General features: G+C 39.7%; 1 protein-coding gene across 1 annotated transcript; it reads right to left on the reverse strand.

The window, feature by feature from the left end:
* Positions 1–2: 2 nt before the first annotated feature.
* ric8b (RIC8 guanine nucleotide exchange factor B) lies at positions 3–13735 on the reverse strand. The gene is made up of 10 exons (XM_038299984.1): positions 13541–13735; positions 12712–12759; positions 11987–12616; positions 10644–10738; positions 9501–9651; positions 8180–8275; positions 7948–8092; positions 6582–6726; positions 6368–6487; positions 3–2355 (listed from the first exon to the last, which is right to left on the reverse strand). The coding sequence occupies exons 1-10, from the start codon at positions 13622–13624 to the stop codon at positions 2247–2249; spliced, it is 1623 nt and encodes a 540-aa protein (XP_038155912.1). The 5' UTR covers positions 13625–13735; the 3' UTR covers positions 3–2246.

The raw sequence follows: 13735 nt of genomic DNA on the forward strand, positions 1-13735 counted from the left end.
CAGTCAGTCTTGGTCTTCACTTTATTAACTTTTCAGTGGAAAAGCTTCACAGAATGAAGTAGTGCTGCCTATCGTACACAAAGTGCAAAAAGAACAAACTATTCCTGTTCATGCAAATTCTGGAGGCATGCCAGGATAAATGCGCTGGAAAATAAAAGCATAACTTAAAGCAGAGCATAAAGGTCTAAACAGTTGCAATACAAAACTTACAAAAAACATAAGAAAATATAACAGTCTGAAAGCATTTCTGTTGTGGTAAAACTTACTGTACCAACAACTTTTACTATAAATTTCTAAGCATATTTGGGCTTACAGCTGCACAAAATGTTTAAAATTGTGCATTTGAAGGGGCAAAAATAAAATCTGGTTTATAATTTGCAATAGTTAATAGATTACAATCGTGTTTTTTTTTGTTATAAGTCCACAAAAGTTGTGATTTCCTAAATTTAGCAACTGTATATTAGCTTTTCTTCTATAAACAGCTTACAAAGTGAATGTCTTGGCTAGCGAATCCTGAATTCAGGAAGATTTACTCTGTGTGCAACATTCATTAAGTTTTATCTGAGCTGCCTGATTTTAGAACCCTTCAGTTCTGGACGGGCAGCGAGACTTCAGCCTAAAGGAGGCGGTTAGCTGTCCAATGTTAAACTGTGGTTCAACTGAATCGAACAAGAACTTAGTAAAGCAAAAAATACAAAGGAATCAAACTGACAAAGGAATTATTTTTAAGACCTGAAACCTTTGCATATGTGTTCACAAAAAGTAAAAGATACTCTATGTTCCTAAAGAAGCAATAATTAACCAAAAAGGCCACAGATGATTTGAGTAACCAGCAATCTGAGTCCAAGAACGGGAAGAACCTTCCAGTTCCAGATCATTTCACCACTTCCATTTTTCACACATGCGCTGCATTTCCTCCATTGTGTGTATGCAGACAATGCCAACAACTCCCCCACATTACAGCAACAGTTCATTTCACTTTGTTAATTTTCACTAGTTCTGTAGATAAATCCTAAATTTGACTTTAACTCTCACTTTGCATCTTTTTTAGACAAGGTGACCTGAGAGATTGATAAAGCTCAAATCAAAATCCCAATTTATGTACATAAAACAGTTGAATGTAGGAAATGAGTTGAAATTTTCCATGATGCGTACATATTGATACCTGACTGACCCAAACTATAAAATGCCTTCAGAGGCTTGAATGTTCGGCCGTTTCCCGGTGCAGATGAAGAACCATCTGAGGTCTCCAACAGAACTTCAGGAAATTCTAAATGAGGCCTAAAAAAAAACCCCCAATATATTCTTTATTCATTTCATATCTCTGCTAATGTTTAGGCATTAAGTCATTCACTGAACAAAAATTACCAATTTAAACATATTTCACTGATTTTTGTATATGCATGAAACTAGGCATCTGTACAACACCGGATACAGTATCTTACAAAAGTATTCACACCCCTTGAAAGTCTCCATGTTATGATCACAAACTTCTAAGTACCTAATGATAGATCATTGCTAATTATTGAAAATAGACAAGCTACAGGAAAAATACCCTTAAACTGCCTGCGGAAGTCAATTTATTAAAAATAGTTTTAGTCTAACTAAGCTTGAGCTATTTTATAAAGACATTTAGTATCTAGATTAGCAAAGCTGCTAAATCCCCAGAAGATTTGCATGTGCAGCAAAGGGGGAATGTATTGATAACAGAAATGTCCAACACACTTTTTAGTTTCTAGATTGTAAAAACATTTAAAAATTCAATGTATTCCTATGCCCCAACTTTACAATAATGCACTAGTTTGTGATGGATTTCAAATAAGCCAAGTTTGAAGTAAACTGGCATAAAAATGTACGGTTAGAGTTTAAAGAAGTATGAATACTTTTACAGGGCAATGTATAAACCAACAACCCTGCGAGAAGCAGGAAAAAAAAAACAATAGCTGACAGACTTCAAGATAAATTTCTATTCCATGTTTTCCATCATTAACATGCCTAGTAATTTTCCAATAATTTTGTACAGTTATAGTTAAGCTCATCATAGTAATCTGGGTGTCCCAGTTTATTCTACAATAAAGTACTTCTCTCGTCACGCTATGTGAAACCCCACTTGTCAGAAACGACTTTACAGGTTAAAAAGTACCACTGGAAGGCCAGGGTCTTTTTATAGGATTGACAGTCAGGTAGATGTAAAGAAAATGTTTAAGTGCAGCGTGTCACAGTTCAGAAGATCTGAAAACTCTGGCCTAATCAGAGTCTGTATCGGAGTTTTCTTCAGGTGGACAAACGAGCGTTTCTTCAAGAGGTGCCAACGTCCCGTCTGGCCTGACGCCCATGGGCCGGATCACGTTCTGCCTGTGGAGAGGAAGAAACGGGCAGAGGAGTCAGACAAAGAGGGCCAACGAAGAACTAAAAAAAAACCAAAACACTCCAGCTTCCTTCCATCTCTGGAAAGACTAGGGCCTTGCATTTGTTCTTATTCATACGCAAACTGGAGGGCCCTCATACCGCCTCCCTCCTCCCCTCACCCGTTCATAGACAATCAGGCATGTCTGGCCATCCTCTCTCCCTTCCTGCAGCAGTTTAATTACAGGATCAGTGCTCAAGCTAATCTCCTCAAAGCCAACACTGGCCCTTTATCCTAATCCAATTATACCTGCACTGTGTGTGTCACTGCTCCCTCCAAGATGATCCATCTGAGAATTATCCATCATCAGTTAAAAAAAAGCGATCTTGAGCATTAATTCGATAGAGTCAAACACAAAAGAAAGATTCCTGGAAGTAAAAGTGATTTACTGATGAAAATAAATGAAAAATGGGTCCGTAAATAAAAAAAAGAAAATCCCCTTTGTCTTTATCTATTGAATTCAAAAACAAACATTTGACATCATTGTTCCTAATTAGACTGAAATAACCTCTCATCTCCGCTCAGAAGTGATAGAGGAGTGAGGGTCTGGCAGGTGTAAAGGGGTGTGAGTGTATGTCCTAATTAGAGGACCACTTGTGCAGCCAGAGGAGCACATTCTTGGAGGCTGCTGAGTGATCTCCTTAGCCACCTGCACTGGTGGAGGCAGCTCTCTACCTGGGAAGAGAAGAAAGACGGCGCAGCCTTAAAGGAGGAATCTTCTCTTTCTGGGCGAGCGTGTCTCATTATGGCTCAACGGCCAACAATGACGAGGTCGGCTCTCTTATGTTGCCGTTTTTATTCAGCCGTGTCTCTTCTTTATCTGCGTTCCACTCAAATTGGTTTGACTAGTTTGCTCCCATGTCAGTTTTCTCGCCTGGCCATCGACTGGCTCCTCAAGGGCGAGTCAAGACGTGAGGAATTATTAAAAAAAGCCTCAATGAGAAACATAAAGGAGGCCAAGCCAACAAGCCGACAACGTTTACCAATTAGGTGATAATTAATATGGAGGTAATGATGCTGCAGCGACACGCAGGCCAGCTCCCATTTAATCCCCCTGAATGTGACGGCTGCCTGTCAGCGGCTAATTGAAGACTCGTGTGGCGGAGGGAGATTCTTGTCGTGATGAACTGGTTGGCATGGAGAAAGCTCCCAGTCACCTTTTAGCAGGTAACGTTAGCCTCTGCTCGCTAATGAAAAGGTCAACACAGCAGAACCCTGCAGCTTTTCATACAGTCGTTCTAAACAGAATCAGTCGATCAGCCGAGAGGAGAAACGTCATTTATTCTTTCTGGGTTGTTCCTCTTTTGTGCCAAAATGTTCCAGGCAATTTTCCCTTATTCCAGATTTTACCTTTAAGGACTTATTTTCCAGACTTACTGGTGAGCTATAAAAATAAACCAAATAATGGCCAAACATAAATCCATTTCTAACTTGTTTGGGGATAACATTTTGACAACCACCATCGATAATTAATACAGATGCAGAGTAAACTGCATTGGTTGCTTTTCAGCTTGATTATCTGTCAAATCCTCAATTTGTCCAATCAGTGAACAAGTTCAACTGATCACAATAACCTGGAGGGACGGCTTGAATTAGCAATTATTAGCATTAGTGGTTTTAGTCAGGAAGGTATTCTTATTAAAATACATTGTAAAGTGTTTTAGGTCCATTCAGCTTGAAGATAAGAGTAAGGCTGAGCTTTCCGATCGTTCACACTGTTTCTCTGTCATGGATCACACTAGATTTAAAAATGCTGTCGGTCCATTTAAAGTCTATAAACTATCTATATTAAGAAGAAAAACGCACACACGACAGCCAATTACTAAAATAAATAAAACATACTATAAAATGTCATGTCTGCCGTCATGATGCCTTTGGTTTAGAATAAATACTATTACAGTAAGTACTTACTGCTCACTGTGAGATTGCTTAAAAAAATATCGTTCATGTTAGTAAACTATCTTCTCATATTAAAAGATCTTTAAGATCTAATGGAGTAGCTAAAACCAGCAGGTGAAGGTTAAAAAACAACAAATCAGGACAGAAGTCCGACTCAAGCTTTGGATCGGTGGCTGATCCTCAGACTAATTCTAACGCTCCTGATCCACATCCAGCCTGGGTGGAAAAGCATTTATGGGACATTTTTTTTCTGAAGAGGAGAATTTAAATGAACCACATTGGCTTATCTTTTAAGTTTTAGGCTAACAAACTGTAAAAGAGACATAAAAAGCTTTAATTTAACATCTATTTTTCCTAATGCTTTCTGCACAGATAATGCAAGAGTTAAACTAACCAAATAGTGGTGGGAGGTGAAAAGAAAGCCTTTAGTCTGATGCCTTGGTGGCAGAAAGCTTATAAAAAACATAAGTTTACACTTAGTTTGAGGGGGAAAAAAACAAACAAGCCTCCATTCCAACAGGAGAACAAAAATTCTAAGTGAAGAAAATCAGTATCAGCAAATTTGATCTGTTCTTTGCATAGAAACCTTGAACAAATGTGGTTGGATGAGGGTAAGGTGAGTAAGGAGGGTAGTAAACAATTTAAGAAAATCTCCAAAGCTCACATTACTTGCATTTCTGTTGCAAACATCCACAATACTGTAGATATTCTGCTAATTTCACAAATGCAAATTGTCACAAAAATCTACAATTAAAATTGCATGTGAGTACATTTGTTCACAGAATAACTGTTGAAAACAACATGGCAGTGGCAGATGTAAACCCTTATATGGCCATTATAAGGGCTGGGTGATATGACCTCAAATCAATATCACCATCAATTGGGCAGTTTTACCTTGATAATGACGAATGCACGACAAATGCTCCGGCCCCTCTATCAGAAATAAAGGCATGTGTAGAAAATGCAATTGATCTATTTATAATTTATTCATAAAATAAACCACATTACATATTACTTTTAATAAAAAAATGTAAGTCTTGTACCCATTCAGATTCAACAATGTTTCATTGAACAGGAGAAAAATGTTTGGTCTCTTACAAACATTATATGCGCAAAGGTAAAGAGCCTTTTGCACATCTTTGAACTCAATAGTGTGGTTGTGCTGTAGGTGGAGGAGGTCTGATGTGTTACTTTGGTCAGGCCCGACAGTTTTCAGACAAACTGTGCATTTCGTGTTCTTTTGCTCAACATTTATGGTGTAATTTTGGTGCTAACAAACTGAGCCTGCAGTGAGAACAATGTGCATCATTTAAACTCGCATCCCCTCACTCAAAATCGGTCTGCCGTGCGCTCAACTCTGAAAACACGCTCTCGACTTCTTCTCTGCGCGCTCAGCTTCATCTCTGCTCTCGCTTGGCTCCCCAGGATTAACTGATTTCATTTTCTTTACAGCTAGACGCTTTTTCATTGGGCTCATCTGCCATTCTCCATGCTTCTGACTCGACTGATGGTGTCACGTGTTTACATACGCTAGAGTGTCTTATAGGGGAAGGAAATACCTGCCACCAGCGCACACAGGAAAAACGGCAAAATTAAGTTTTATTTCTTTTACCGACATGGGAAAATTGTCACCCGTTATCGTAGTGATCGCCCAGGCCTGCTAAAATAATTACTAATTTCTTAAAATAAGTGCATTTACCCTCATTTGTGTAGGTAAATAACATGATCTGCCAGTGGAATGGGTATTTTTATCCTTAAATAAGATCATTTGACATTATGCACTTGAAATAATAGACTGCAGTTTTTTTTTCTATTTTAATAGTAAATTGTCTTATTCCATTGACACAGTGACTCACTCGCCTGCTCAATTTGAGAAAAAATACACTTATTTTAAGAGAGATGTATTTTCTTAGATATCAGTTTTATCAGTGTAGTCACCAGGGCTTCATAACCACAATTCATTTGGGGACATCTTTATCACTGGTTGGAGGAGAGCTTTACAGCATATCTAAACAAAGCCTGTAGAAGTGTCATACGTCCACTTTTACTTTCCAGTCTCACCTTGACAGCTTGTCAAACATGCTGGCCAGTTTCTCAGCTTCATACTCCTTCTGCTCCTCCGTCATCTCTTCAATGGGGTTTGGCATCGGCTCCTCCACATGACCAGTGATGGGGTTAATGCTGGGAATCAGAAAATTGAAGCTCAATGCACATCTGCAAACTACTTTCTTAGTACTAAACAAGATGATAGTAGCTGGCCGACTGAATGACTCACAAAGGTTTGGCAGATTTGTATTCATCTGTGTCAGAGTCTTCATCGTCAGAGTACTGCGTCTCTCCTCTCCCACCTGCCAGTAGCCCTCGAGCCACCAGGAGTCCTGCTGCGTTTCCGTATCCCGTGTACTTCAAAAGATTGTCCACTGACAGGCAAAGTCGCACAGAGATGTGTATTAATATTTTATAAACTTAAACCAGGCATAAATGTCACAGTCACCACCCTCGCAACACATCCGGCTCTGTTTCCCCCCACCCATCTTTACTCACAACTCTCTTTTTATGTTTTGTGTTTTGTCAATATAGCTCTAAGGAATGATAACACAGAGACAAACGGTAACCCAACAGGTTTGCTTTCACAAGCAGACCATTATGGTTGTTGCCTTAAGGTTCTACTTGGTCCTTATATATGAAACTTTATTGAAAATGATTTAGGGAATAAAATCTTATGCAAAAGAGACGGAAAATGTGAGAAAGGGAGAGGGGATAAGAACTAAGGGAAGACAGAAAGAGAGAGAGGAAAAAGGGAGGAGCAGATGAAAAGAGAAAACAATACAGCAAAAAAAAAAAAAAAAGAGAAAAACACAGAAGACATACAGCAACTCCTTAAGTCTGCTAACACACCTGAGTGAGACGAGAGGGACAGAAATCAGGGAACATGGCAACAGCAAAAGGAAGACAACAGACAACCAAAGTAAACATCAGAAAAGCTTCCAGAGCAACAGGTATCCCTTAGATACCCTATTAGTATATGTGTGGAAATCAAAACCTATGGTGATTACACAGTTTAATTTAGGGTGGTATATATCTGTAGCCGCAGCTAAGTATTTAGTATTAGTGAGTATCAGTGAACACCTGGAACCAAAGTGGTAGGGATGCATGGGCATGCTTGTGGATGGATGATTTACAAAGCTTCTTCAAAAGGAAAGTATGCTCAATAGCAGGAGTGGGAGTCCCCAGACTCGCCCCACAGGGGTTGCGATTGATAGAGAGGCGACCCCAGCTCCAGAGGCACCCCAGGTCACTGGGACACAAGGAGAGCAGACATAGGGATGGCCACACCCACCAGAGAAGGGCTGACAAGAGCACCCAGTCACGCCCAAGGTGGACCCGGATGAGAGTTCAGGGGCCGACGCACACAGAGGTAGACACTAAATATTATTCTTACACTCCCCATAAATACGCCGTCCTCGCAGGTCTAGGGGCCAAGCCCCCAAACCCAAGAGGAGATCCCCAGCCCCCCAGTGTGGTAATAGGGTAGGCAGCTTGAGCTCTAAAGAAATAAAAGGACTGGGACTGTGTGCCACCCAAAGGAGGAAAATACAAGTATACCCCAGCTCTAAGAGCCCCCAAAACCAATTACTCACCACTCTCTTTGCAGAGGACGAACAGGAACTCTGCAGCAGTCTGCTTTACACCCATGTCCACATGCGTCATGAGGCGAACCAGCTTGTTTCTGATGGTGGTTCCCACCTCTGGTCTGTTCTTCACATCCTTCAGTGGAGGAAGTACCTACATAAAATGTACAACAGTTTTTAATATCACTAAGTAATTCTGTTTGTTTAGTTCTAGCTGTTTCTGCTTGGTTCTGAGCATTACCTGAGTTTTGATATATCTGCGAATCTCTCTGTGGCATCTGGATCCTTCGGTTAACAGGCTGAGCACTGGAGTCAAACCTTCTTTGTAGTTGGAGCACTTTGGGGAGCGACACAAAACAGCTAACTATTGTCAGAGTACCACACAGATGATCTAAACATTGAACAGCAAAATAAGAAAGTACAGGAAATGCATAAACAAGTCCTGTTCCAGAACTCAGAAAATTGAATTAAAATTTAACCTCGTTACTAATACAAGAGACACAATAGTCAACTAAATGTTTGCGATTACAGCTACAGATCGAAGGGAACTTTGTTAAGCAGGAGATCAATTAAAGGCTTTATACAGTCATAAACAGATTTTTCCATTTCATTTATAAAAGAACACCTTTTTCCTCTCCCAATCTGACACTGAATTAGACTGTTTCCTGTTTTTAGGTCAAACATTTTGATTTACAAATGACACCATCTTTAAATGGTAATTTGTAAGAATGTCTTCAAATTTATCAATTAGGCTATAGTCCCTCAGTCTTTGGTAGAACTAGCAGTCAGCTGAACAAGATGTAAAATAAAGTACCAATTCAGGTGTGTTGACCACCTGGCTCACACTCCTTTCTCAGCTCTGTCAGACCTTCTGTAGGTCAGAGATCAAAGCTTCATGATGGTCTGTCCACAACATTGACCATGTTACACCTGTATATGTGGAAGGCCCATTTGAGCTCAAGCTTTAGAGTCCTCCCTGGGGGACTGAGAAGCTGTTTTAGTATTTTAAAAGGATATTCTTTCCTTGTTGTACCATCGATGTGGTAAGGCAGCTGTTCAATAATATTTACCAACAAAAAGCTTTGGTGTTTCAACACTAACCGCAAGCTGTCAGATATTATTTTCCATATGTTAGTAAGATTTTCTCAACAGGAAGCAGCAGCATCAGACTCAAAGTGGAAAAAAAGAAGGCTGGATCTGTGATGCACACTAATGGTGCTTCCAGAACATCATAATAGATGAAACCACACCTTATTTATGAAGCAGCTAAAATCAGTTTAGTAGAAGATTTCTAATGATCTGCTGCAACAAACAACCAAAGCAGAGGCATACGCTGTTTGCAGGAATAGGCTTACAGAGTTTTTCTTTGCAGGAAGGGATTTTAAAATCCAGTAATTATGATCAAATAAATGAGATTAAGAAAAAATGTTTTACACAGCTGGAAAATTTAAACAGTTTTTAACACAGTGTTAATCCTACATTTGGTTCTGAACCGTTGGTAGAAGTGGGCTATATTTCTTAACTCGCCCCACACCTATACTTGATCTTAAGGATAAATTTACCTTATCAATTCTCCTCTCCATGAAGTCCAGCAATACTTGAACTGCTTCCATGTTTTTGCCGCCATATTCCTCCACGCCGCCCTGGATGGGCACGTCAATCAACACATCCAGGCAGGAAACAGGCAGGTTGTTGAGCAGGTTGACAGCGTGGCTAAATTAGAAACAGCATTTTTATTTTTGCAGGAAAATAAGGGTAAAATTGAAGTCTAAACCTCATTATTATATAAAGGCCATATGACTCTATATTCAGCACCCTGTTGCCTTCTGGTAAACCAATCACAGTGATCACCACCACAGCCATCACTCTACACAAGCTGCAGAACTTCAAAATACATATAAGAAGTTTCTGCAGCTCCAACATAAGTTTCAGCCTTACAGTGAAGAAGGAAGATTTTTTTTCCTGCTTATCAGCCACATAAAGTCAGTTAACCCTCAATTCTTCTCCTAAATCACTAAAAGCAATGAAAAGGCTTCTCAATAGAAACATAACAAATACATGCCTCAGCCAGGTTCCTCCACACAGCACCCAGATATACTTCCATCACAGGAATAAACCACTAAAATCTAACAAAGGGAAGTGTTCAGATTCCATCAATAAATATAAAACAACCTGGAAATTCTTCAAGTTCATACCGGTCCTATAAGACCTTTTTAAAACCATTTCACAAGATTCTTCTTTATGATGTGGTACGGTTTTAGTCTGCCGTAAAACTTTTAGCACATGTAGGGTTAAGATTAATATTTGAAATCTTAACATTTCACTCTGCTTGCTTTTTTTTCTAAGGAGATATCTCTGTATTTTTTTTGCATTTTTGCCAAGTCAGTTGCTAACACTCCCATGACCACCAATCAGTTGCAGGACAGGACAACAATGAAATATAGTTTAAAAGTATAAAAAAGGAGACGGTTTCTACCCTTTAATAGCTTTTACATTAAAAGCACAAAAAACCCCAACATATTAAGCGATTAACCTCTAGGAACCAGTTTGTGTACAGGTGCCCCTCTTCTATTCAACTGGTTCACCAGGCGAAGTCTAGTATATTCTCTAAGACAGAGAATGACCCCAGGTGTCTGGTTTTGAGTAATTCTACAGGTTATAAGGAGAAAAAGACGTAGAAAGAGCAGAGAGAAATTGCTTCTCACCTGTGTGCTTCTTCTGTTTTCTCCTCCGTCTCAGTTTTCAGCATCAAAAGGTGACGCAGGATTGCAGCTAGGAGTCGGAACTGGTGGTCATCCTCCTGTGAAAATCAAGCATGTAAATAAAATACAGACCCCCCAAAAAATAAATAAAAGACACTGAATTAAATAAGCGCAGGAATTACGAGTTTTTAGGAGTGAGGCCATGGCAACAACCAAGCAGTATCTATAAGTCAGAGCAGCAGGTGAAGGGTAGGAAGCTATGCGCAGGGACAAATATAATCCTGGGATCTAGTGTGGACTTACACTGCCAGATGTTGCCTCTTTGGTTCATTAGACTCATCCGTCTAAGTCGCATGGAATATCATGAGCATACTTAAGGTATATTTTTGGATAATCACAGGAAAATTATTACTATTGAAACCATTTACCTTGGTTAAAACAAACCAGACATCAACAGCCTTGAAACATGTACAGTACAAACAGCAGCATTTATCTTTCATTGTTGAGGGAGCGTTCAATCCACGTATAGAATTTTGAAACTTTGGTGCTTCTGACGGTTGAGGTGAGGGTGAACACAGATCTAAAGAGCTGTCTTATGTTGTTAAGCCTATATAAGAGATGTACAAGGAGGAAAGATTTAACCTCTAAGAAAAAAAAAACATTGGAGGCCAGGCCAGAATTTGTCTTCTGTTACAAACAGAGAACTGGAAGTGTCACTGTTTAGGGATTATTTAGCTCCTGGCCACTTTATTTCACCACCAATTCTGCTGTATTTTGGAAGATACTTTAGCAAACTTAAAGAACAAGTGTTAAATATTTAAAGTTGAATCGACCTAAAAGAACAAAGAGTTAGTTAGCATAGAAATTAATTAAACTGAAAAGGTAGATGGCTATAAAAATGTCTCCTTTAAAATCTATATGAAAGCTGGAAATTCAAATAAGGTAATCAAAATATGCAGGTAAAAAGAAATAAAGGAAGAAAGCTTAAATATCAACACTTAAACTTATGTCTCTACTCTTCTATAGGGTATTAAGTTTTTATGAGTGCATGTTTTTTTTTTTTTACCTAGAAAAAGAAAACTCAGAATGATGGTAATAATATTAATAATGCTAATAATATCAGTAATAAGAAGTAAATGTTTTTGTTTTATTGGAAAAAAGAAAACTGAGTCATCAAATGAAATCATGATGTTTTCCTGGTTATCATCTCCCTTTCTTAGCGCAGTAATTCAAAAGTTAAAAATGGCTTCAAGGAGAGTGGATCACTTTTTTCATAGCTCTTTGTACAAGAATCCAGATGTTTACACATTCACAATTATGACCAGCCATAAGCCAAACATTCTCACCTCATTCCGACTTTCTGAGAGCGTGAGGTTGAACAAGGCTTTAAGGGCTTCCATCGCTCGTTCGTTGCTCTCTGCAGGCAGTGGCAGAGCCTGCGGTTCTGGTCGAGCAGCTTCGTAGGTACCGACCCAGTGCACGTCCAGCGTGTGCTCCAGGACCTCTGTCAACAGTCTCACAGCGTGACAGTCTTTCCTCAGTACTGCTCTCACATCAGGCCGCAGGGCAGACAGCAGGAAGAAGAGGCGCAAGATGAACAGGCCCACCTCGTGTTGCCACATGTGGGCGGAGTGCAGGCTGGCACAAAGGCTGTGTGCAAGCTGGATGTCTACACAAACCTGCTGAGCTGCAGAACTGTTGTACACAACATTGCATAGGCACTTTAAAGCCTCCACAACCACCCTCTTCTCTTCCTCAGACTGTAAACTGTCCTGAGCGGCTTCCTGTTTATTCTCTTCATCCTGTTGGGCACGCAGCGTCGCCATCCGAGTCAGAACCAGCATGCCATCCACAGTGGCTACAGGTCCGAGGACCCGTTTGTCTCTGGAAAGGATGCGAAGTGTTTCCAGACACGTCCTCTGACAGCTGGGCCGCACCTGTCTCCCAAGAACGGCCAAAACACTCTGACAGAGTTTCTAAATTACAAGATAGACAGTAAAGAAGACTGCAATTAATGAACAACCAGACATCACATTATCTACTAACAACCTGCTCGGTTGGATGTACGCACCCTTCGCAGAGCTTCTTCTTTTTGGTCAAACGTGAAGGTCTGAGTGTTCTGAAACAAAAAAAAAGTTATTCTTACCTGAACACATTTTGTATGTTTTCATAAAGTAATTCAGACCCACAAACACTGTTTCTGTCTTTGCTGCTGGTAGATATTTTTTTCCACAGAAACCTACTGTAGTGCATATGCTTGGAAATGGAAACAAGTAACCAAATTGGCATTTTATGAATCATTGAATCTGCCTGGAAAACATAGAAACTGCTTCTATGTTTGACTCTGACAAAAAAAAGCACAAACCAGGAAAATGTATCATGTTACAGTATTCCTTCCCACATTCACAGGGACTAAATACATTGATCGTTATGCTCCTTAGCTTAGGATCAAACTCTCTGAGACATTGTTAGCTGTAAAAAAATAACTAGCTTTGCCATCAATGTCATATATTACTTTAAAAGTTACTTAATATGATGAATGCTCAACATTTAATTTGTTTAGGTTAGCTTTTTCATACTTGTTTAGTTTGTTACCATGTGTACCTTGTGTTGTATTTTGGTTTTTATTCATTGAACATAAACACCAATCCAGAGATATGCATTCGATACATAAAGTGCCAAATCTTGTCGGCACGCAGTTTATATTAAATGTATATTAGTTTTGCATTCAGCATTTTTTTATGTTCTATTAAACTGATTGAGTAAATATTAAAAGTCGTTTGTCACACCGCACGTCACCTCTCTCTCTCTTCTCAGCTAGCAATGTAAAGCTAACTCAAAGCTAGCTAGCCAGCGTTAGCAGCCTGTTTGTTTTGAATAAACCAAAAGCGCTGACTCACCTCTTGGCTGTATCGCTGTAAAAGCGTCTCTGTGTCCTCATCGTTTGCAGTTTCAAGCTGGGATAAGATGCCGTTAAGGTCCATGATGGAGAGGCCGTGTAAAAGTCGGACAGCTAGCTTGGTTCAGACGTTGGCTGCCTGTGCTAGCTGTCAGGCACGAGCTGCTGTGAGCAGGGAAACTCCCCTCACTGCCTC

The sequence above is a fragment of the Cyprinodon tularosa genome, unplaced genomic scaffold (assembly GCF_016077235.1).
Source record: "Cyprinodon tularosa strain WSP-4 unplaced genomic scaffold, ASM1607723v1 ctg44, whole genome shotgun sequence".
Classification (NCBI taxonomy): Eukaryota; Metazoa; Chordata; class Actinopteri; order Cyprinodontiformes; family Cyprinodontidae; genus Cyprinodon; species Cyprinodon tularosa.